The sequence below is a fragment of the Aythya fuligula genome, chromosome 10, assembly GCF_009819795.1.
Source record: "Aythya fuligula isolate bAytFul2 chromosome 10, bAytFul2.pri, whole genome shotgun sequence".
Lineage (NCBI taxonomy): Eukaryota > Metazoa > Chordata > Aves > Anseriformes > Anatidae > Aythya > Aythya fuligula.
Window position 1 is genome coordinate 6,692,314 of NC_045568.1, and position 23,922 is coordinate 6,716,235.

The 23,922-nt window shown below is 47.7% G+C and overlaps 1 protein-coding gene across 2 annotated transcripts in view; it reads left to right on the forward strand.

The window, feature by feature from the left end:
• RBM6 (RNA binding motif protein 6) overlaps positions 1 to 23,922 on the forward strand; it is a 52,139-nt gene that overhangs the window by 570 nt on the left and 27,647 nt on the right. For both annotated transcript variants that reach the window (XM_032194160.1, XM_032194161.1), the window contains exons 2-6: positions 2,693 to 2,805; positions 4,518 to 5,877; positions 6,744 to 6,833; positions 7,753 to 7,822; positions 19,106 to 19,179. In XM_032194160.1, coding sequence (XP_032050051.1) covers positions 2,762 to 2,805; positions 4,518 to 5,877; positions 6,744 to 6,833; positions 7,753 to 7,822; positions 19,106 to 19,179 — 1,638 coding nt within the window. In that variant the 5' untranslated portion in view covers positions 2,693 to 2,761. The remainder of the gene's footprint in view (positions 1 to 2,692; positions 2,806 to 4,517; positions 5,878 to 6,743; positions 6,834 to 7,752; positions 7,823 to 19,105; positions 19,180 to 23,922) is intronic.

Consider the following 23,922-nt stretch of genomic DNA (forward strand, 5'->3'; position numbering starts at 1 on the left):
GAACTTGGCTGGGCGCGAGGCGTTCGTCAGCACGGCGCTTCCTCCGTGCTGTGGGCAGAGCCCTGCCTGTAGCTGCATTTGGCTTCCTCACGGCCTATAAATAACCAGGTTTGGCAGCCCTGGTGAAATCTATTCGGGGAGAAGCGGTGAATATCAGAGCGTTTCTCTCCAAACGTCATCTCTGTGAGACTGCCGCGTGCCCGCTCCTTCCCCGACTGCTCCTCCCTCTCCCTGCTTTGGAAAGCAGCGTGCGGTGTTGGGGGGTGAGTTGGTGGAGGTGGACGGGGAGGTGCTTGAGGGCCTTGCTAGCGCTTCTCGCTCTGCCCCTTGGCAGAAATCATTATTTATCCCCTCGGAAGAAGAGCTGCTTGGTCTGGCTGAGCTACACCAGCCCTTTATTCTGTCGGGTTGTGGTGGAAGTTTAAGTAAGATGGCCACAAGGACAGAGTGCTGTTGGGCTCGGCATGGGTGGTTTGGGAAGCAGGGTCAGAAACATCCCTGAAGGGGCAGCAGCGGTCACGGGGCTGCCCGGGGGGTGCTGAGAGGATGGGGGCTGTGTCCCAGGGAGCACCCCGAGCCCCCTCAGGCTGGCACCTCTGCTCCTCGGTGTCTCCTGCCTGCTGGGAGGGCTGTGGGAGGAGGTGAGCACAGCGTACGCTCACATCAGCCCTGCTGAATATTCACAGTAACTGTAGCAGCTAATTACTGCCCTAAACGAGCTGCAGCTCGGGCTCTGGGAGAACCGGGCCGCGCTGTGCTTGCTGTGGCCGTGCCGTTGTGTCATTTGGAAACTTCCTCTGTTGCCATCTCCTCCAGATGCGTGGTTGTGACTGAAGGGCGCCAAAAATAACTGGCGCGTTGTTCCTAGCGCTCGAGGGTGGATTTTTGCTCCCCTGCTGGCCTGGTCCCGTCCCCAGGCTGTGTTGGGCTGTCTGTGGCAAAGCAGCCTTCCCCCACACCCTGCCTGCTCGTGCCGTGGGGCAGGGGGTGGGATCCTGCTCTCACCTCCTGTTTGTCCCGCTACAGAGAGCTGGGGTTTGTCAGCAGGTCGCAGTTCCTCTTCCTTGATTTCCTTCTGCGTGCTCAGCTCCAGGGCCCGGTCACATCCCGTTTTTGCATCGGGTCAGACCCTGAGAGGTGGTGAGCAGAACGGGGGTGCTGAGCTGGCAGTGAATTACCTGGTGCTGAGGAGGGCAGGTCCCAGCGCTCACAGCACCTCTCCTGCAGTGCTTGAGTCCGGCTGAGCCTCGGCAGCAGTGGGAGCCCCTCTCCGGAGGTCCTGGCCGCCTGCTGTCCCCTTGTTTTGTGGGGCTGCGTTGTAAACTGTACCACTGAAGTACCCCGGGTTAAATTGCTATCAGTCTGATGGGTTTTTTCCCCATCTGATAATTATAATGTTGTGTCCAAGCAGCTCCCTGGTGGTGAGGGATTTTTTTAAGCATTGGGAAGCTTGCGGACTCGATGAAAACTGGAGTGGGGGAGGAAACTGGGAAGGGAAGATGGAGAAACAGCGGCTCTGCAGGTGTCTGCAGGCTGCTGTGGGTTGCAGGTGAAAGCCACAGCCGCCTCCGTCTGCCTGTCCTCGCAGGCTGAAGCACGGCTTCTGCCAGGAAAAATGGCAGAGCTCGTGGTGGGACGGCCCGGGAAGAGCCACGTAACCACGAGGGGACCTCGAGGGATCTTGAGCGGAGGTGGCAGAGGTGGGGTGGGGATCCTGCGTGTGGCTGCGGCCATCCCAGCCCACTCCTTCCCTCCCGCTGCCTGTCAGGCAGCTCTGACCTTTGGAAGTGGGAGGAAGCAGGGCGTTGGGTGGTTTTTGTTGAGATTTACTGCGCTCACGAGGCCCAGCAGTGGCTGTCCGTGCCGTCCTCTGTTCTGCGGAAGCACTGCAGGGAGCTGGCTTCAGCCCTGCTCTGGGGAAATGTGAATCCCTTGCGTAGTGGTGGGACCCGAGGGGCTGCTGTGCCACAAGAACTCCGAAACCACTGCCGGGAGCGGGTTGGGGACCGCTGAGGTGCTGGCACTGTTCTGCTCCGGGCTCTGCTGCGGCCCTTGTGGGGGAAAGCCCCCAAATTCTTCCTGTTTGAAGTCCTGGTTTGGTAGTCTCCAGGAAATCCTCCCCTTCGTGGCTGGTGGGAGGAAGCAGGTGACGTTTCACACCTGCGCTCAGCTTTTAGGGCAGTTCCGGACAGCAGAGCCTGTAAAGATTTATTGGCAGAGCGCGCCCTGCTATCTGCCTGCTTTTGGAGGGCAAAGTAAGCACAGCAGGCCAGCAGCGGTGATGGTTTCCTTGAACAGCAGAGAGCTTTGGGCAGAAATAGTTGGGATTAAACATTAATTGCAAACTGTTGCTCGGCGCTGGGCCTTGCTGTTTATAGACTGTGGGATTCTCACACTCGCAGTTGCTCTGAGTAGTGTTAGACAGCACAGTATGTCGGGAAGCGTTGTGTTCATCGAGAGCAAATATCAAATCGTTTGCCCACACATATCGGCGGTTTCGTTTCGGAAGGCATTTGAAGCTTGTGATTTGAACGTGGAGAAACGCAGCACTGAGCTCGTTCCTGCCGGAGAGTGGCCCTGCGTGTCGGTGGGCTCGGCCCTTCCCACGCGCCTTCCGCTGACCAGCAGTGGAAATTTTCTTCTGTGCTGTGTTTTCGTTGCCCTGTGGCTCACTGTCACGTTATTTCCTCAGCAGGTTGTGCTGTCGTGGTGTTCTCAGAGTGAATTACCCATTTCTGGAAGCCTACCAGACAAGGGGAACATGTGGGGAGACCATCGACAAGGCAACAGAACGGGGTCCTTTCGGTAAGCACTGGAACGTACCCTTTGCTCGCTGCACTGAAGAACATTACTGAAACAACGAGAACTCTGTCAATATTCCTGCACATCCTCCTCCAGCTCATTTTGCTAAAAGTTTCTGAGCTCCTTGTGGAGCTAGGTGTCATTCCTGAGCAGTAGGCAAGTTAAGCCACGGTGTAGCTTTCTGCATTTTGGTGAAGTTTTGTGTTTGTTTGGTTCTTTTTTAATGACAGCTGCTGTTTTTTAACAAACGTTATTTCTTGTGCTCCTTCACAAGACGTTCTTGAATGTCACTGGAGCTGTTGCAAAGATGCACATGCAGCCGACCTGAACTGCCTGATATTTTTCTTAGTTTATATTCCTCTGCTTGTTACTGGGCCCTGTGTTTGCAACAGGCCTTTGGGAATAAAAACTGAAATAAAGCAGAGGCGCCAAGGGAGAGGGTTTTCCTCCCTCCTGCATAATTTTTTCATCCTTTATTCATGTCTTCATCTCAGTTATTTGAAAATCAGAATGATAAATGTAGTTCCTCCTGGCATACCGTAGGCTCCTGAAATAAGAGTATTTCAAACAAATGTCTGACTGCAACGTGTTGAGAAAGCTGATGTCGTGAATTTAAAACAGTGTCCTGCAGAACCTGTCTTAACAGGGTTGATCAGAGAGCGATCATGATTTGTGGTGATAGCAGCAGTGCTGCTCTGCTGATTTATTTTCTTAAAATTGGTTTTTATTGGCATCATTCTTTACTGTGGTGGATGGGCGATTCTATCCTCAAACCAAGTTTCAATTCCCGTTCCCTGTGGTGTTGAATCAGGGGCTTGCAGCTTAGTAAATCCATGTGCAGTTTAATTAGCTGTGCACGTGTGCGTTTGGTTGGTGAGTGATCCTGTATGAAACTCAGAGAACTTGCTGGAGTTGCTAGGGAAATGCCCACTGATTACGGTAGGATTTGGTGTTTCTTTAAAATGTGTTGCTTTAATATTTTATTTTTCTATTTTTTTAATATTTTGAAGTACTACTTAGCTGAAAAGTCAGGTAGCTTCATCTCAGAAACAAAGAAAGTGGATTTTGAAAAAAACTGCAGTAAGAGGAAATCTCTTCCTGAGTGGTGGTGTGCAGAGATCAGAACTTGTGGTTGTGGTGTTGTAAAGAGGGTGCGAGGCAGCTGGTCTTGAGGCATCTGCAACGTCTGAACTGAGAGCTTTTAGCATTTTCCTGGTTTAGATTCCAGCACAGGGAGGCATAAACTCTTCTGTGTAGCATGTTTCTAGAGCATGTTCAGTAACCTTTGCATTTTTGTGCCCCGTGACGATGTGATAAGTTAGCCGTGTGTAATGCTGCCCAGAGAACTTAAGCCCAGGTTGTTCCTCCCAGGCGTGTGCTGGTGATGCTAATAAACAGGCAGGCCAGCTGCTGGAACCTTGAACAGCTGCAGAGCTGTGTGCAGTGCAGGACTGTGTGATTGCTACCGTCATTAACCCATTAATATTGCAGGTTTTCCCTGTTGAGTGCTTCTGGAAATTGTGCTGAAATGGGAGCACCCAAGTTTACTTTCTCACATCTGTCGTATGCTGCCTCATCTTAAACTGCCAAACATCAATATCTTCTGCGGATCTTAGACTGTTACACCACTCTATAAAAGTTTAGAGAAGAATGTGCTGCTGTATAGATTTCAGACTCTAAGCACGTTATGAATAATACTGTCTTTATTTCTACAGTGGGAGCCAAGAAGAAAGGTTTGCTCCCGGGTGGAACAGGGAATATCCTCCTTCCCTTGATAGTCTTGCTCAAGAAAGACACTCTGGCAACTTCTCTGGCAGAGAATCACTTCCTTTTGATATCCAGGCACTCGCAGGCCTCCTCAATCCTCAGTTTGCCAACAGAGAGGAACCTTCTTTCAGCTTTGGAGCCAGAGATGGACCGCGTAGTGACCTCAGAGGTAGGGAAGGGCACCACGATTTCAGGGGCAGAGATTTCCCACCGTCTGACTTTCAGAGCAGAGATGAGTCTCAGCTGGATTTCAGAGGCAGGGAACCACCCCCTTCCGAGTACAGGGGCAGGGATATGTACTCCGGAGACTTCAGGGAGAGAGAAGGGCCACCTATGGACTACGGGGGTGGGGACGCTCCTTCAGTGGACTACAGGAACAGGGAGACGTTCCGTATGAACTACAGGGACAGGGAAGCACATAACGTGGATTACAGGGGCAGAGATGAGCCTCCGCCAGACTTCAGGGGGAGGGGGTCTTTTGATCTGGACTTCAGAGGTCGAGATGGATCTCATTCGGACTTTAGGGCAAGAGACGTCCCTGAGCTAGACTACAGGGGCAGAGACCATTCCTATTCCGACTTCAGAAATAGGGATGTACCTGATTTGGACTTCAGGGGTATGGGCACGTCTGATCTGGACTTCCGAAACAGAAACGCACCATCGTCAGATTTCAGAAATAGGCACAGGTCTCGGACTGATCAGGATTTTAGGAGCAGAGAGGTGGCTCCTCCCATGGACTTCCCAGAGAGGGAAATGCCTCCTGTGGATCAAAGCCTTGTAGATTTTAGGCGCAACCAGTCTACTGCACCTTTAGCAGAAAGAGAGGGCTCTGGTTTAAACACCAGCAAGAGAGAGGAGGCTGCGCTTGGTTTAGATAGAACTCCTTTTGGTAGCCAAAAAAGCGAATTTCAACATCCAGAAGCACCAGCCAGAGAAGAGGAATCCCTTGGACTGAATCTCAAAGATGACGCTTCACACAATTTCCAAAACAGCCGTGGACCTCTTCCTACTACCCTTCAGGACCAAGAGGAGCAACCTCAGACCTTTGCTAACAAGCAACAACAACAACAGCAGCAGCAGCAGCAGCAGCTTTCTGGGGGGGAACAGCAAAGATCTGATTCTGATCTTGGGTTGAAAGGTGAAGGAGATCTGGATTTCCTGGGACGGCAAGATACGGACTACAGAAACATTGAGTATCGTGATGTGGATCACCGGCTGCCAGGGCACCAGATGTTTGATTACGAACACGGCAAGTCCTTTTCAGAAGGAAAACCCGGCAAAGATTCTAGGCCCTATAAGAGCCTTCAGGTAGGTGGCTTTGTCAGTTGATGTTTCTCTTAAGCACGTGTTGGCCAAAGAATGGAAGGAGCAGGGAAGGAGTCTTCTATTCATGTTCCGTCACTTTGGTTCAGTCCTAACTCACTGTCCTTCTCTGAGGACATCCTCCTGCTCCAGGCCATTTGGATGGGCACGCTTTCTATCCCAGAAATGCTTTATTCTCAAGGGAGATGCAATTTAGCAATTGAGAGTTGCTAAATACATAGAACCAGATGTGGTTCAGAAAGTCCCCAAGCTGAAAATGAGCAGACAAGTGGAGGGTGTTTTGTGGGGTGGGGAAGCATTGCACAGAATAGTTTATGTTCTCCTGGGAATCTGCTTACGAGCGCTACCAGAGAGAAGCTACTGGGACAGGTGGACCCGCGTGGAACAGCACAGCTGTTCTCATGTGCGCTTTGTTTATCCTCGTAGTCAACTTTGAAATCTCAAGTTAATGGTAACCACTGAATTAATAACCGCTGTGGAATTTGAATATCCCACTGCTGGGAAGCAGAGAGCTTTTCTGCTTCTCTTTTTATAAAAACTTGGAGAAACGTGGGATTCAGGGCAAGACCTGCCTCTTGGCATTTACTGTTTATTCTGAGTTGTGTATCTTGTAGACAGATACTTGCTGGACCTGGATCTCACTGCACAGCTCAGTGAGCATACGAAGCTGCTTGTGCTAATATTGCAGAGCTCTCTGAATCTCAAGCAATGCTGTGGTAAAGATTTGAGCCATTCTGCTTGTGGCCCTTTGCCTTTGAATTATACCCTGCTATATTTTGTTCTGGTTTGTGTATCTCGTGAGCTAGCGTTTCTCATTTGTAAAAACAACATTTTGGTTGTGTGAACTCAAGGACCAAGATTACCGGACCTGCCCCAAATACGTGAAGCCAAGCAAGCTCATTCGGCTAGGAGGAGTGCCTGAAACTGCCACAAAGGATGATGTAAGTGGGATGTTTTTCATCCAAAATTCACTGTAAGACTTTCAAAACTCATATTGAGTGTTTCTAAACTTAGCATTTTCAAGCCTGGTGATTGGAATTTAGGTGGTCTGTCATTTTCCCCAAAGAAAATCCTGATTTAGGAGTGACTGCAGTGTTGTTTTATCTGATTATTCTGCTTTTTAGAGGGCCTGGAAATTATGACTCTCTTTTGCAGTCATATGCAGGTTGTTGGTAGGTAAAAGCCTTGACCGACAGACACTTGTTAACATACCTTCCTTCCAGGATTACTTTATGTAGAGACAGTATTGTTATTCCTTTGGTAGTATATTTTGAACCTGGAAGACATTAGTGTCTGAATGAACTTGCTCCTTCTTCATTACTTAAAATTCCTAAAATGAGATCTTACAAAGAACGAAAAGATGCCTCCTGCTACTGCTGATTTTAGTTTCAAAAAAAATAGTCATCTAGGCTACAAGGTGAGAGAAGTTACCTTTCCACAAGCTTCCACTTCTAATTAGAATTTTTTGGTGGCAGCTCCAGACATGAGAACACCCCCAGACATCGGTTTTTGCAAGGGTTAGCTGTGGTGATCAGCCCTTCTGAGGCTTAATACACTGACCTTAAATAAGGATCAGAGGGGAGCTGTCTGGACGAAAACAGCATGACAAACCTTTGAACGGTTCTGCTGTAAATGGCTGGTGCTTATTTAAACAAAAGTAAAAAACACGTGAGCAAAAATTCCCCAAAACTCAGTAAACAGTTCTCAGAAACTGCAGGAACTTTACCAGGAAAATGCATGTTTGTAACAAGCTTAAACTAGAAAGAAAAGAAGTCTTAGGGAAAGAGAAATGTACTTCAGCAAGTGTTTTACTCTGAGGTTTTATTTTGGAGACTGAAGTGGATCCTGGTTTTCCTGTAGATTCTCAATGCTTTCCGAGGGCCGGATGGGACACCTGTGAAGGACTTGCGACTGAAAGATTACAGTTCAGGTGAGAATGCTTTTTCAGTGCTTCTGGATTCAGGTTTACAAAAGGGTATTCTTAGCACCAATACTTAGCCATTTTGGTTGTCCTTGATGCCGTAATTACAAGTATTTTTAAATGAAAATGCCAAGTTCTGTAGTTCGCTCTATTGTCTTCAAAACTGATGGCTGTGCTTCAGAGCTAAATTGTGTTCTGGTGCTTCTAGCTGTAGGAGCAGCAGGAAAAAACAGCAGTGCTGTTCTAGTAGCCATCAATAATAAAGCTAATACTGATGTGGGACAGCAGGTTAATTCCCAATAGATTATTTGTTTTTAGTTATTCAATCCTTTTGGATTGTTCTCCATCTTGTTTCTGAGATGGCCTTGCTGTGGAGTGTCCCCTGCACAAATAGTGTCCCCATGAAACCTGACATCCCGTAACATTTCTCCTTCAGTAACGTGAAACTGTCACCCTTCTTGGATATGAAGACAGGCTTTAAAAAAAAAAAAAAGAAAAAGCAAGTTTTATAAACAAACATTGAAATACTGGGTCAGGATGCTCTTCCTTGTTTCAAAGAATGAAATTTTGCTGTACTTCTAATCGGTATGTATTGGATTCTGAAGAAAGGAATAATTTACAAGGCTGCTTTGCGTGAGTTACACTGGAACAAAGACGTGCGATTGTAGCAAATGAGGGGCGAGCCCCCAGGACTGGTTTGGGTTATACTAATAGGGAATGCCTGGAAATGGGAGGAGACAATCTGAAGTCACTGCTCCTGCTCTGATGATATTGAGCAGGTCCTGCTCCAAAGTGAATTTCTGCTGTTTTCCAAAGCAAAGGAAAATGGCACAGCTGCTTTTGTCTCTTTGTAAACCGAGGAACGCAGAGGCTTTTACCATCGGTGGTGCTTTTCCTTATTACCAGTGTGGGTTGCACGTGGAGCAGCTGGAATTCCTGCTGTCAATACGTTACATAAAGGCTTCTTGAGTGTTTAGTAGCTGGGAGAGAAACTGGGGCAGTTGGGTATTTCTCAAGTATATTTTTATTTCTGGAAGCTGTCAAAGGAGATTTCACAACCTTCTCGTGAACCTTTGAACTAAAGAACACCCCTGTGTTACATAGTCTGCTCTGGCCCAACAAGTAGGGCTTACAGGGTGCAATCTTTCTTGCTTCCTTTCCTCTTTTCTAAGCATGGTACAGCATGGCTGTCGTCACCCTTACAGCACCGAGTGTTACCCAACGATTGCAACACATTTTTTGCCCTTCCTGATGTGATTTGTCAGTTGCTGCGTTTCCGAAACACAACACATTCCAGTAATAAGTCAACGTGAACTGGGGATCTTTTCATAAGTCTCTTCTGGTGTGCGTTATTAGGGCATAGAGCCCCTGGTAGAGAACTGCTGTCCCTTTCCCATTCCCTGGTACAGAGGCCTCTCAGGCTGCGATGCGGAGTCTGAGGTTAAGTGTGTAAGCCCTAGTATCTGCTGATGGTCACACGTAAAATGCGGATTGTGGTTTTTGTTGTCTCTGTAACAGCTGCATTCTATTTGTCTGTCTCCTTAGCAGCAGAGAGTTGTGTGTTTTTTTTATAAGAAAGTTCTCCTGGCTTGCAAAAGCCAGGGGATGAAGAATGGGGTTAAAACTAGCTCATATTTTATGAGCTACGTAAAGCTGATGGTTAACCCTGTCCGTCCAGCATCAGCAATGTAAGCTGTGTAGCACTGTTCTGGGTTACATCGATGCTTCAACGACTTTGGTTTGCATCATGTCCTAGGGCTGCAAATGCAGCTACTAATTTAAACAGCTTTCTGATCCTTGTTACGCAAGATGGATACATCTAGGACAAAACAAGCTGCCTGAATTGTGAAAACGTCTTCTTGAAATCGGGTAACTAGAAGCTGTAGTAAACTAAATCCAGGTTTTCACATGAGGTAATCCTAACAGAGAGACGTGCGAAACTGAATTCACATTAACTTCTGAAAAGCTAAGCCTGTTTGAAACTAGGGGCCAGTTGTGCGCATAAAATGCTGCTTTCACAATGGAGGGTGATGTAAATATTCATAAGAACTAAAAGCAGACTTCCTGGATTACTGATGGCTCAGATACACCTGGGCCCACCGGCTGCGTTCATGTATCAGTGCAGTGGTACAGCAACAGCCTGATTCAGAAGAGCCCCCGCTAAGCCTGAGTGGGTTGTGTATTTTTGAACACTGTCCAGAAATGTTAAAAATAACACTAATCATGAGCGTGTATGTACTTCATGTCGAGTGCGTTCGAGCAAGAAGAATGCCTGCAGCTGCTGGAGAACAAAACCGAGCGTAACAAATAGCACACAATTAACTTGAGGTGTGAGGTTCAGATCAGTTTCCCAAAAAGATAATGCTTGTCATCAGGATTATCTCAGCAGCTTCTGTGTGATCATTCCACTCTGTGATCTTTTTCAGGACTCTGTTCTGGGGAAAAAATATGTGGTTGATTTTTCTTTGGGGGGAAAAAAATAAATTCAACTTCTTTACAAATGCCTTTCTTTTACATCCTGTATATGCGCTAAGGGAAGCGTATTTTCACTGAAGGTTGTGCTGAGCCCGGAACACTGTTCTCAACATAGCTGGTGTGATTTTGATATACATACAAGCTGTTTATTCTTGAGACTATTTTGTCTCTGGGGAACGCAGACTGAAACAGTTCATAGATTTTAAAAAGAAAGGTAGTGAAAGAAGAGACCTTGGGAACTGACGTAGTATTTCTGTTTGAATCAAAAAGGCAGGTGTTTGCAGGCAATCACAAAATACCAAAATGAAATTTCATTGTATTACCCAGTGCATCATTATCTTGTTTTGTCTTGTGTCTCTGAGCTATCAGTTAGATTTTGGAATTGATGCCTGCTTGCTCAGGCTGAAAGTGTCATACCGGTTTGTGGGGGGAAGAGGGTTTCTCCCAACAGAACGTGTTAAACGTTGGCAGAACTAACAATTAGGGTGTTGCCTTCTGAAGTGTGTTTGGCCACGTCTGTTCGATTAATCATTACAAAGAGTAAACCCGGAGGTGATAGTGAGATCTGCTTAAAGTCCATCAACTACTTCAGTCTGTAATATCTCCTTGTGCCTCCTGCGCTTTCAGAGCTGCAGATGCACTGCTTCTGCGCTAGATACTAGCGCTGCTGGCTCGTCAGACGCTCTCTGCAAAGTGATTGTCAGTAAGTGCTCGTGAGCTGCCCCTGGCCCGTCTGGAGGTGCTTCTCTCTGCTCACCGGGGTCAGGGCTTTCGTGTGGCTTTCCAGTGGGAACCTCCTGCTGTGGAACTGTTAGCGCTGCGGGTGATAGCACCAAGCTGCTTCTGGTATTCTTGTATCGCTGTCTGTGGACTTGTTGGTACTGACTGCCAGAAGCTTGAAACTGATACCTTCTGACCTTCAAGGAATCTAACATGAAGGCGCGTTGTCCTGGTTTTGATTTTGATCATATTTTAGGCTTATGTCCTGCCTGCTTCTCCTTAAGCTCTATTTCTATTTTCCTGACTAATGCCAAACATAAGCCAAATCTAGGAAATGATCCTTTGGGTTTGATGTGCATGGAGCACTTCAAGTGAATGCACGTGTGACCTGGAGAAGGGAACATGCGGATCTAAGTTCATCTTAAAGGGCTGCTTATGATGAGGTGCTGCAGGAGCATCCAAATGCTAAATGAAAGCATGAAGCGTACTCTGAGCTTTCCATTCAAATTGTTCTCCTGGTGGCCAAGCTTGGAACACGCTTTCCAGCCAAAATTCACATTAGGGTTGGTACCAACTTGGAAAAAGCTGTTTAGGGAAGGTGGGCGGAGAAATCGCTGGTAGCCCGTGAGGTTTTCCTAGCTTACTCTACAAGCACATCTGTGCATCTGAGAGGCGTCTTTGCTGAGCTGGGAAAGCCTGAAGGAGAACAGACACGCTGAGATGGAGAGCAGCAAGGCCAGGGAGGATCTCTGTGAACTCAGAGGGCCCAGGTGAGCAGAGGCCAGGCACCTTCCCGTGATGGAGGCACGTGCAGGAAATGCAGTGTAACCTCAAATGCGATCAACTTAGCTTAGTGGCAGCTGCCTGCTGACTTTCAAAAAGTTTTTGCTTTAGCAAGTACCATTGGCACCAGATATACTTTACTGCTTGCTCACCCACCTCTGTGCACTAACATTTACCTGTTTCATTTCTGTGGCCCTCCAGACCTGGCCCTTAGACTGTAGATGCTCGGAACTGCCTCCTTCTCCTTCCCTTTGTTGAACTTGATCCATTTTTTTTTTTCTTAGTTGAGGGAGTTCATCTTGGTCTTACTAAGCTCCTCCACTCTGGTGCCCTGTTAAATATTAATAACCCTCTAAGGCAAACCTATGAAAAGCACCTTTCCCCTGCCCCTCAGTGCAATGTATCCTGTATCTCAGAACAGTGAATCGCTGCTTTCAGGGAGACCCTGAAATCTAAAGTTATTTTCTTTACAGTATTGAATATTACTAAAACTCATAATCTAAGGTCCAGAAATGTATAGTTCGTGATTGAAAAATGGATACAGATTTTGAGCAGTGCTCCCCTCCATCCCAGGGATAATCTCTCTGTTGTCCTGGGCTGGGGCGCATCCCAAGGTGGTGAGATCCTCCCCGTTGAAAGCAGAGCTCCTGTTGTGTGGGGGGCATTTCTGTGCTTTTGGCTGGCCCACGTACAGCTAAACCTCCCAGTCACTGTGCATGCAGGTGGGGTTTGAGCCAGCGACCCTCCTGGGGGTCAGAGGTGCTGGAGGAACACGGCCCGTGGCCCCGTGTGGGCTGCAGCTTCCAGCCACAGGCAGGGCAGCTAGCCGCCCTGCCGTGCTGCACGGGAAGGATGTTCCTGGAGGAGTGCAGCCAGAACCCTGCTGAACCAAAACCTTCTCTTTCCTTTCAGGGGTCACGCAGTACCCGTGGGCAAACCTCTCCGAAGGGTGGTTTTGTGGCCAGCTAGTGGTGTCCTCGTGAAGAGGGCTTGGTGCCGGCCCTGTGCGGTGTGGTTAGGTCTCACAAGGCTTTATGTCCTTCGGTTTGGTACAGAGCTCGCTGTGGGATGGCGTGAGGTGTCTGCTAATGTGGCACGGAGGTGCCTTTAGTGCTAACTGTGCCGAATACACCTTCACCATCAGGGCTGGTGCTTAGGCACCAGAAGAAGGACAGTCTCCTGTTGCTGTGTTCAGTGTTGTTTTTTTTTTGCATGGTGAGGGTCGTGTGGCCCACTTGGCTGCATCAGCCACAGCTGAGGGCGCACAGCTCTCAGGTGCTTGTAGAGGTCTGAGGTGATCACCCAGGAGTTCCCAGGGTGCTGTAGCACGCTCGGAGTTCCCTGCTGAAGCACGACCAGATCACCTGCTCATCATCAGAGGTCCCCATTCTGGAGGGCTCATCTGTCAGAAGGCGGGGAAGTACCTTCACTGCTGAGTCCTGTTTGTAGCCAAAATAGCCTGGCCAGGACTGGGAAGCACCTTGGCTGGCATTAGTCCATGGTCGTTGATGCCAGTCCTTGTCAGTTTTCCCAGCTGTGTGGGCAGTAGGTTTTTGGCTGGTTCTGCTTGATTTTAGGGCAGGAGAGCGTTGCATCATGCAAGCCAAAGGCATTCTCGCCAATCTGTCCTCATCTGTGATGTGGTGGCTTAGCAAGTGGGAAGGACGAAGCTGTTTAAGTCTGTTTGCAGCAGTGATCAACCTTGATTCATGGTTTGCAGCCTGTTCAACACAGAAGGCAACAGCCAGCCGGGAAATGTGCTCACAGCCCTCCTGACATGCACGTTCCTTCTGTTTATGATGGCTTCTAAAAATGTGCTCACCCTTTTTGCATCTCCAGTGCAAAGCTTCAAGGCTTCTCACAGCGTGCTGACACTGCTGGATTAATTGCTTTTCTGAGTCATTTGTGCTAAATGGCAGATCCTGGAGGCCCAGGTACACATTAGCAGTATTTCAAAATCAGTTTCCTGCCTGTAGCACCTTCCCACCTTTGCAGCTTCCAGTTCTTTCATGGCGTTTTGTGAAGGCCTCAGCCTCTCTTGGATTCTGCATTTCTGTACAAATATAATGTAATAATTTGTCTCTAATAAAGCTGCAGTGTGCAAGATCTTAGTGTCTTGGATTTTTCCCTCCTCCCCACTGTGCTAGTGTACAAACCACTGCCCTTCTGGCCAAGAATACAGCTGTGGAAGAAAACAGCATGGACTGTTTGCCTTTGAGGGCATCTCAAGCAGGTCCTTTCTGCATCTTGTCCTCCTGGGTGGAGGAAGAAGGACAGGCTGTAGCATGATACCTTTTAGGACAGCTGCATTTCAGATCTTCTGGTTTCAGTGCTGTTCTCTTGTGCAGCACTGTCATGAATATCTCTTTTAATAAAGAGGGACAGTACGAAGTGGCAGCCCTTTTTTCAGCAGCCAGGTGTGGCTTGTAAGTGCTCAGCCCTTGAAAGGGATCGGGGACAGGGCTTGGTGCAGATCGTCCTGTTTGTTATTCAACAGCAAGCTTCTCTGATACAGCTCTTCAGCTTTCGGAGCTGGGGAGGCCAACGCATCTGTGCAGCAAAGAGGCCTGACAGATTTATGGAAGCTCTGAATCCACCAGCTGGTGTGGAGAGCGCTCTCGCTTTTGGCTTCCGAGTGTGTGTGAGCACAGATCGGTCGCTGCCATTCGCTGCGGGGGCGCCCTCCAAGGGAGCAGGCCGTGGACAGCTTTATTTTCTCTGCTCGCTGCAGAAGGCACTACGCTATTGCCCATCCTTGCTGCATGCTACTGTGCACCCATCCTTGGCCATGCACTGCTGTGCACATTGAGGAGGTCCTGGTTTCTTGGCAGCATCGAGTATATTGGCCCTGCTCAGAACAGTACGCTCTAACAGTGTGAAGGTCTGGACAAAGCCCTGCATTTTCTGGTATTTTCTTGAGACGAGGTATTCACTCTTTAGTAAGGATGACTTCACAGGGTTCCTGGGCTGCCTCATACAGGTAATCTGTACGCAGCTTTCCTTGGAGGAAACAGGCCAGATTTCCACATGGGGTCACGGACACGTTGCCGAAACCTTCCACAAACGAGGTAGTGATTCCTGTCAACCAAGCAAAAGCTGATTTGGCGAGAAACATGCAAAATCTTGTCTCCACAGCTGTGTGAAGACTGGTGTGTGAGATCATAGGGACTTCCACAGCCCTTGAAGGGATCTCATTTTCTCTCCATACTTGATGCTGTAGTTGCCTTTGAAGCAACAGAGCTTTCTTCTCTAACGTGGATGGAGCTCTGCAGGGGATTTCCCTGGCTGCACTCTTTTCTGCCCTGTTGCCTCTGCAGAGAGCAATCCCCAGCAGAGAGCAAGCCTCCTTCAGCAGGCTGCCTTTGCCATCTCTCAGAGTCCTAGAAGTACACAAAACTACAAATGTTTTTCTTCTATAGCACTTCTATCTCTTGGGGTGTGCTTTTTCGTAGAATCAAGGAGCTGGATCAGATCTCTTCAGTTGGATGTCTTTGTCACGTTGCCATCATGCCTTCTCTCCAGAAGTATCTTCAGTTTGGCATAGATCAGGGTCGTTGTTGTTACATGATTTATTCATTTGGCCTCCTAAAACTCCAGAGAAACGTTTTTGATGTCTTCATGCTACTTCCAGCACACACCAGAAGAACATTGTCTTTGTTTTAGATCTTGACATAGCAAACTATCCTGAAGTGATGCATTACTGTGTGTCAGTTGTTCAGTAGAAACCGTGTGTGTATAGAAACAAGGCTTATTTTAAATCTCAAGTGCATCTCATTTTTTATCTAAATCCCAATAAAGGTAATTTTAAACCAGGCTTTCAGGACTTCTAGCCAAACTGTGGCATGCTAACAAAGACCTGATATGTGTCGTCAAAAATCACTCCACTGAAATGCATGGTTAAGAAGCAAAATATTCAGATGTTTGCACAGCAGCTTCCTGGAGCTTTTAATGTGTATCCTTAGTAGTATCGAGTGCTCATATTCATTGTCAGTGCAGAAAACAACAGAGCATGCCTTGGAAGCATCCATAAAGGTTGTGTATACACAGAAGCACTTCAGGAAAACAAACTCATTCACTAACTGGCGGAGTTCAAGTGTTGGAGGACTGGTGCGTACCCTTGTTGGAAAGTTCGTTTGAGCAGCTACCGCTCCAGCACGCTCAGAGTTTGGGGAGGCTGTTGATATCAAACACTTCTGCCAAAACAAAGCATTCCTTACTCAGTTCTTACTCAGTTCCTTGTTTGTATTTTTTTTCCTGTGGAGCCCGAAGCAGCGGTGATACAAGTGATTAAGACGATACTTGGCTTTATGTCTTCATGTGAAACCTTGCCTGTGAGTTCAGGCCACCTTGAGTCACAAAGCCCCGCTGTAGTCATCAGCAGTGATTCTGCGTTGCTGGTTTGATCGCTTTGCTCTTACTGATAAGCCCTGGAGAATACTGGTAGGTGTCCCAGAGCTCTGGTGTGCAGGGAGGACAGCTCACCCTGGGGTGCCTGTTGTACCGGTCCCTGCCGCTGGGTGCCTGTCCCCGTGCATCTGCCTGTCAAATCCTGTGCCCTGCTTCTGGTAGCAGCAGATGAGTTGCTGGGTTCTGACAGGCAAACTGCATTCAGAAAGAAACATAGGCAAGCTCAGCAGCTGCTGCACAAAGAGCTGAAGCAGCCCTACGAAGGAGGCAGAGAAACACAACAGTTGCTGGCAGCAGCCTCTCTAGCCAGCCTCAAGGCACTCAAGTTTTATTTGAGGTGTTGTCCTCTGGGTAGTGGGATTATTGCCAACGGTGGCAAAAAAAAACAGCAAGCATTGCATTTCCAAGGCGTGGTGTGGTTGTGCTGTTGTTCCTGCATTTCAGTGGGCTTTCCAGCTCTAAAATGGAAGGATGCTGTCCTGGAGCTGGGGGCGGAGGGGCCGTGCTGTTGAAAGCTGCTGCTGCCGTGTGGTTTTCACACATTGCCTGCGCTGGTCAGATCTGTGAAAAGAGGATTGACCTGGGGGTGGGGGACAGAAAAGTTCCGAGCCCTCACAGATCTTCACGGGCAGTTTGGAGCGGGGCAGTGGCTCCAGGCTGCTCTCTTGTGTCACTGCTTCGGTGCTGTGCAAGGACAGCTGGTACTGAATCGCAGAATGCGACGTTCCTGTGCAACCCGACCACAAGAAATGAACATGTGGCCTGAAGCTGCTTTTGGGCAGGATGCGGGGCCAGAATTTCTGGGTTTGGTTCTCACCGGGTGTGTTAACTGCAGCAGTGCTTATTAGGTGGGTTGAGTTTGGTGGGGAAGAGGGAGGGAAGGAATTGCACAAGGCAAAATGTGCTGATCTTCCTCTTCACTGGAGTGGGTCTGCAGCGTACAGACCTCTGAGGATCTCCAACATCAACAACATCAGCGCTGTGCTCAACTCTGTCATGCTGGATTAAATCCACATCTAAAACACTCGTTCACTTCATCAGACATCGGGTATAAACTGCCTCTCACATGGAGCAAATCGAGTGAAAACTCGTGCAATCTTCTTCCAGTCTGTCTGGAGACAGCTTGCTTCACGTGCTCGCAGAACAAAGACAGGGCTCTCATCCCGGCCTGCTGATTACAGCAGCTTTTGGAAATCCTTCCTGGGAGTCCTACAGGCTGATAAATAACATTCAAGCAAGCCTCTTCTAAACATGAGGGAGGGAGAGAAGTGACTTTAGAGACCTGGATTTGAAGAAGGCTTTCAAACACCCTGTGAGAGCCTGTGTGCTGCTCCGCAAAGCAGCAGGGCCATCCGCCCGGAATGCAAAGCAGTCTCCCAGCAAGGGGCAGCACTGCTCCTGGAGAGCAGCTCTTCTGCAGAGCAGAGGACTGCTTTTATTTTTAAAGGCTAGTTAGTGTGGCTGGAACTGCAGAGCCAGTGATTTTTATTTTTATTTTTTTGCTGCTTCTGCCATCTGAAACCCTAGCTCAAGTTCTAGCTGCTCTCTTGATGCAACAATATCAAGTGGCTTTAGTGGCATCTCGGGTGGTGTGATGCTGGTCTGCCTCTTGCACTGAGCTGAAAAGCACCTAGATTGATAAATTTCCTTCTGATGTGCTAATATTGACAGAAACAGTATGTGGGAGGGAAGTAAATTCCAATGTGAGATAGAGGAGGAGCTAGATTCAAGCTGGAGTGTTGTTCTAACAGCAAATGTGCAAAGTCAGGGGTGTGTTGTTAGAGAGAGGATGTTAGAGAGATCCCAATTAAAAAACAGTGGGGTTTGGTGATGGAATAGATTTGTTTGGACTTGTCTCTGAAGCGTGTAAGTGTGAAGATGGTAAAAATAAATAAAAAGAATCAATAAACAAACAAAAACCCACCACAAACAGCAACAAAACCAGAAAAGTTAAAACTGGTGAGTGCAGCAAGCATCATTGGGAGTGGTTTCGGAGGGAGTCGGGGGTAGTTCCAGCAGCTTGGGATGCCTGGCCTGAGGGATGCGTGGCACGGGGAGGATGAGGTTTGACCTCAGGTTGGTGCTCAGCTCTTGGGTTCTGGGAGCTGCCTCCAACACCAAGCATGGCTCTTAGGATGCTCTTAGCTTCTGTAGTGTTCACCTCGCTCTTTACCGTGGGACGTGAGATTTCAGTGCAGGTAACTGGAGCACAGATCAGCCGCTGACTGAGATGGCAGCCTTCCAAGGAGGAGAAAAGTAAAGGCTCTCTAGTTTCTTGCTGCTAAACTTAAGCTCCCGCTCTTATTAAACGTACAGTCATGTCTATTGGAAATAAAATACCAGAACGAGAAAGTTGGAGTTATCGCTTCCTGCTCCATTGTTCTGTTTCATGGTACAAGGGATTCGGACTTGAAAAATAAGCATATGTTGAATGGGAAATAGCAAAGGTAATGGAATTGTGATGGTTCGTTTTGAAACGTTGCCCAAATTAAAATGCTGGTCATTGGTGTAAAATACATTCACAGCAAGGTACTTTGGAATGACTTTTACCAACACTTGCTTTGGAGAACGCTGCTTCCAAGGCAGAACAAAATGTGAAACTAGTATGGAAAATCACAATGCCTTAAAAAGAAAAAAAGTGATTATTTCTTGCCCTAAGGAAGGGTGTGCCTGTCAGTGGGTTGTGTAAGGGGAAGTGGGAACACTGCACTATTAAAATTCATGATAAACTGCACAATTAGTCATCATCCAGCTAGTCCCTGATTTCTCTCCTTTTCATTCTGGAGTATAGAGGGGGTGGTTAGAGGGTTTGTCACTGGAGAAAAAGGGAAATTGAATATTTAATGTGGCTTTCTTTATGACAAGGCACTAACATGACTCCCGTCTGTATTTAAATGCTGTCCCCAGGTTACGACTATGGCTATGTCTGCGTGGAGTTTTCACTCTTGGAAGAGGCCATCGGATGCATGGAAGCCAACCAGGTTGCTTTACACTTCGGTCAATGCTGCTAGAAGATTTAAAACAATAATAATTTTTGGTGGGGTGGTGGAAAGCCAATGAGGATTTGTTTTGCACTATTCAAAGGCAGATCTGTTCTTGTATGATACACAACGCCGCGGTTTAAACATGTTTCCGGAACCTTGCAAAAGGCTTAGAAATGCCAGTGTGAAAGAGCTGCCAGACACCGAAGGGTCTGCCCTCCTCCCAGTGCGTGGCAGCACGCTGGCTAGGTTCACAGGCTGGTAGCTGACTGAATTCCAACACAGGTTCTGGCCCTGATGCTCTTGTACTTGAAATCCAGTCGGAAAGAGCTCTGCGAGCATTAAATGTCTCCCCCGGTTGTGCGTGCACACACACACACACACACACACATGACTGGAGGTGAGGCCTCTGGTATGCAGCTCTGAGTCAGCTGCGACTTGCACGCTCTGCTTTGCCATCTGCCTTGTGTGTGGGAGAGGTTCTTAATGGTGCATCTCCCCCATATCTGTCTTGTCCTTTGGCAAGCTGGAGTTGCAGACACGAGGACTACCCTGTGTTCAGTTGCACCTGGTAAATCTGAATGTTTCCAGCCCTTAAAAGTGCAAGGTGGCTTCAGTCCCTAGTGAATAAGGACCTAAGGGGAGCCTTTAATCTGACCTGATATTCAAGGCTACACTTGTTGGCTGCTGTGCTACAGCAAGATGCATAAAACGTGTCAGGTAAAACATAGATTTCCATCTTACACCACCCTGTCTGTGCCTCAGAACTGCTCGTGATGGATCACTCAGGAAAAACCACTAAGTGATCCCTATTCCTTTGATGCATCCCTTATGCCTCCTCTCTGTTGCCTTCTTCCTCCAAATTTGCCTGAGTAAGAATCCATATGAATTATCAAAAGCCTTTTTTGCCAGAATCCCATGTCTTGCTGTCACGAGAAGAGAGTCATGAGTCAGATTCAGAGCTGTGCATGTGCAAAAACGTACTTAGAGTTGAGTCTTCGCAGCTGGGGTTTCAAAGGTCCCACTAAGCACTTGCATTTGCCTCTGTTTTCAGTTTCCAAAATATTGCAACTTAGAAGAATGTTTTACAGAAATAATTATTTTGCTGGGAAGGAGCCTGGCACATTCCCACTGGATGGGGGAGGGAGGGAGCAGAATTGAGAGAAGGCTCCAGAATTATTCATTACTTTTACCATCAGTGACAACCTTTGTTTTCCCTTCAGTGTTGCTACAACTCCCAGTCTATTATGTAGTCACTGGGAAATACGTCATTATGTGTGGCACTCTGTTTAACCACGTGCCCCCAGATATTCTCTCCCCAGTTCTGCTCACATGAAATAATCTCTCCCTATGCCAATGCCCTTCCCAAATACCTTGGGATTTGGGAATTACTCTTCCTATTTTTAAGGCCTCCTCTCCACCTTCTCATATTTGGAGCATCCCCACGTATTTGTACAGGTGTTTGGCTTGGTCAGCTCAGGTCCATTGCTGCAGCAAGGAGCCCGTAAGCGCCAGGCCCTGAGCTGAACCAAGTGCCTAAAGGTCCCCAGGACATCCCCGTACCTCTGTGCACACGAGGAGGTTCTGGCTGGCCTTCATCTGCGGCTTATGATCCCCCCCAGCAGCTATAGCAGGCCGTCAGGCTGGGTAATTATATACCCTTTTTCCTTCTAATTAAACAGCAAAAAAAAAAAGTACTAAGTTTTGTATCTGACTTGCTGCAAGAAAGCAAGCTAACTTCTAAGTTCTCAGTAAAATCCAGGTGGAGGTTTTCAGAAAGATGCAATTCACTTGTTAGACAATGGGTACCCCTTTGTGATATCTTCCGAGGTAGGGCTGTAAGATCGTTTCCTCAGGCTGAGAATTAATCTGGATTTTTACAAACTTTACGAACTGCAAAACCAAAAACCTTTGTTAGCCAGGGCTTGGATTCGTTGATAGTTGAGTTATTTTCAGCAGGTTATCAGCTCTCCCTGTCAAATGTAATCACTTGGGAGAGCATAAATAGCAAAGCGGTGTCAGCCCATGGTGACGCTCTAGCACCTCACTAGCCAGCCTGCCTCTTTCTCAGTTTTCTACTGGCTGGGAATGAATCCCTTTTACAGAGACGTCCCTTTTTTGATGCTGTTTAATGCCTATTTAACCACCCCTGCCTAAAGAGCAGTTGTTTACCTCCCTACATCACTGTAGTCTGTAATTACTCTGTTGCAAGATCCTTTTATTTCACTCGGCACAGAGCAGTGCTCACTTGAGGTCATTCCCAAATTTGCTCCCTACAGATTTACCAGGTCCAACTCTCCCCATGCAGTGTATGTGACTCCTGAGATCTGGGGGGAGGTTCAACTAAACACACTGTGGTAAGGAAACATCCATCTTCTGTGCTGCCCTAATTTGGGAAGAGAGATTTATTCCACCTGTATTAATTGCCACAGCTGAAGTAACTGCAGTAATGCCTGGATAAATTGCCTTGCCTCGTTGATTGTGCTGGTGGCAATTTATTACAGCTCAAGGGGCCCATCTAGTGTACGTGAACTGTGATGGATCGCCAGCTTTGTTTGCACAGAGGTGGTGCACGACAGGTTTTGCTGAGAGAAGAGGCAGCTGCCAGCCCTCCTGCCTTTGGGCAGGCTCTTTGCCCCAGCAGGGCACGTTGGCTGTTGTCTTGCAGGCCGTGGGTGCAGCGCTCCTTTCAGGCTGGTGGGCACAGTGCCTCTGGTGGTCTTTTGGTATGAGTTGGCTGTTGAATTTGTTAGGAGTTTGACTTTAATGAGAGCTTTTTCTTCTGTTAGCGATGAGCTGATTTTCCTTTGGGGAGATGCAGTTATTTGAAATGGCAAATGGGGTTTCTGTCTGCTCAGTCACACAGTTTCTCCTAAATCTTCCCCTCCTTTATTCCCGTTCTGAAGGTTGCAGAGCGGTGTGCCATTTATCTTGCATTTTTTTTACGTTCAGGCTTAGGGTTGCCTCTAGTGTAGAAGTGTTCTTGCCTGGCAGCAGCATTTTGGTTTCTTAGGAGACACCTCTGACAATTTGTTTCCTGGCTCTTGTTCCCTGTACGTGTTGGGTTCCCTCTGAGCACCTGAATTCTCTCGTGTGCTCCTCCTTCACCTGTAGAAGAAACGCACGCACTGAACTTGTTCTTGGTGCACGAAAGCTGGGTGGGAAATGAAGTACCCTCATGTATTGGTGTGTGTCATAAAGGCAGCTGAAGGAGGACAAGCAGAGAGATCTTGTCTCTACTGCCTGCATATTTTGCTGTTTTCACCAAGGTGGAGCTGGTTGTTATACAAATGGAATCAGAAGATTTATTTGAAGCTTAGGAGCAAATGATTTGTCTTGACTGACTATATAGTGGTGTCTCCCAAGTCCCCTCAGGCCTCAAACTTAGCAACACTTGGCAGTGTGAATAATTCCTAGCTTTTGTTGCTAGTAACTAACATCTTCCTAAATCCTTTCCTTCTGCTGCGTAAGCAAGAGGGTGAAAATGGGAGAGCTGTAGCATGAACTTGTAAAAATACCTACTTCATAAATTCCTGTAGAGATACCCAGAAGTGTGCAAGAGTGGTTGTTCCCAGACTTGCTCTTGTACCTGCCTGCACTGAGACCGGTGTGTAGCTGCTCAGGGGAGCAGCTTTCCCTGTGGTTCCCTGCGGTTCTGGTTCTGCTTGCTGACCACAGCAATGCCTCCGTTCCCTGCTTGTTTCTCCCAGGAGAGGGATGTTTCGTGGGTGCTTGCTTTACTTGAACACATCCAGCCACTGTGAGGTTGGAAACAACAGTTGTGTGTTTCTTCTGCTCTGCATCCCCTTTTTTATCCCTTCTCTGCAGTGCTTTGCATTTGGTGTGAACAGAACAGACTTCACTGTAGCTGTTGGTGTTAAAATCCACAAGATGCTTTGACAAACTGGCAGAGCCTGGGACTTTCTGTCCTGAAAACATTTGCAGTAACCAGTCACAACTCCGTGCCTTTCCAGTTAAATACAGAAGGAGCTTGTCACTCTCCTGAGAATGCTTCAGCTCTGCTGACCTGTAGCTGCCGAGTGTGTTCTGAGACCTGCTTATGTGCTCGGTGCGAGGAACGTGTTGCAATATCTAAGAGAGAAAAAATAATTTTCCTTTTGGTAGGATGTATGGAGTTGTGAAGTCTGTGATTTTCCAGCAGAATCTGCAGAGTGCCCCCGTGCAGTGGGAGGTAACGCTCACCGCCAGTGCGTTTTCCTGAGGACCCATCAGTTACTCCCTTGGCAGTGTCACTGCACGCCTTGGTGGCTTTATCCTGCAGTTGAGTGTGGTGGTGACAGTTGTCAGTGCCCACAAATACACTAAAATCCATTTGTGTGCTAGGTTAAGGAGGCTGGGGATGGCCTTGCCTTTACCATTTCCCCCTTGGATCACCAGCTGCCATAAAGTCCTGTGCGTTTCTTGTTGTATATTTGGTGTGGGGATTTTTCTCAGATCATATCACTAGCATGTATCTTCTTTTTCCCTATTAAACCTGTCCTGCTGTCGACTGTGTGGATTTCTAGAATTATGTTTTAGAGTCTTCCACTCTGAGTTTGTGTTTTGAGAGGGGAAAAGGACTTGAGTGCTTAGGCTGTGTATCTTCAGTCAACTAATGACTTAGGAAACCTGCGTGGTGTTTGATTTTCACGATCTGCTGGCCTATGGAAAGTTCTCTCTGTAGGCTACCTTGTAATCAGATGATTGGATTTCCAGGCAGCACAGCTGATTTATTTTTTTTGC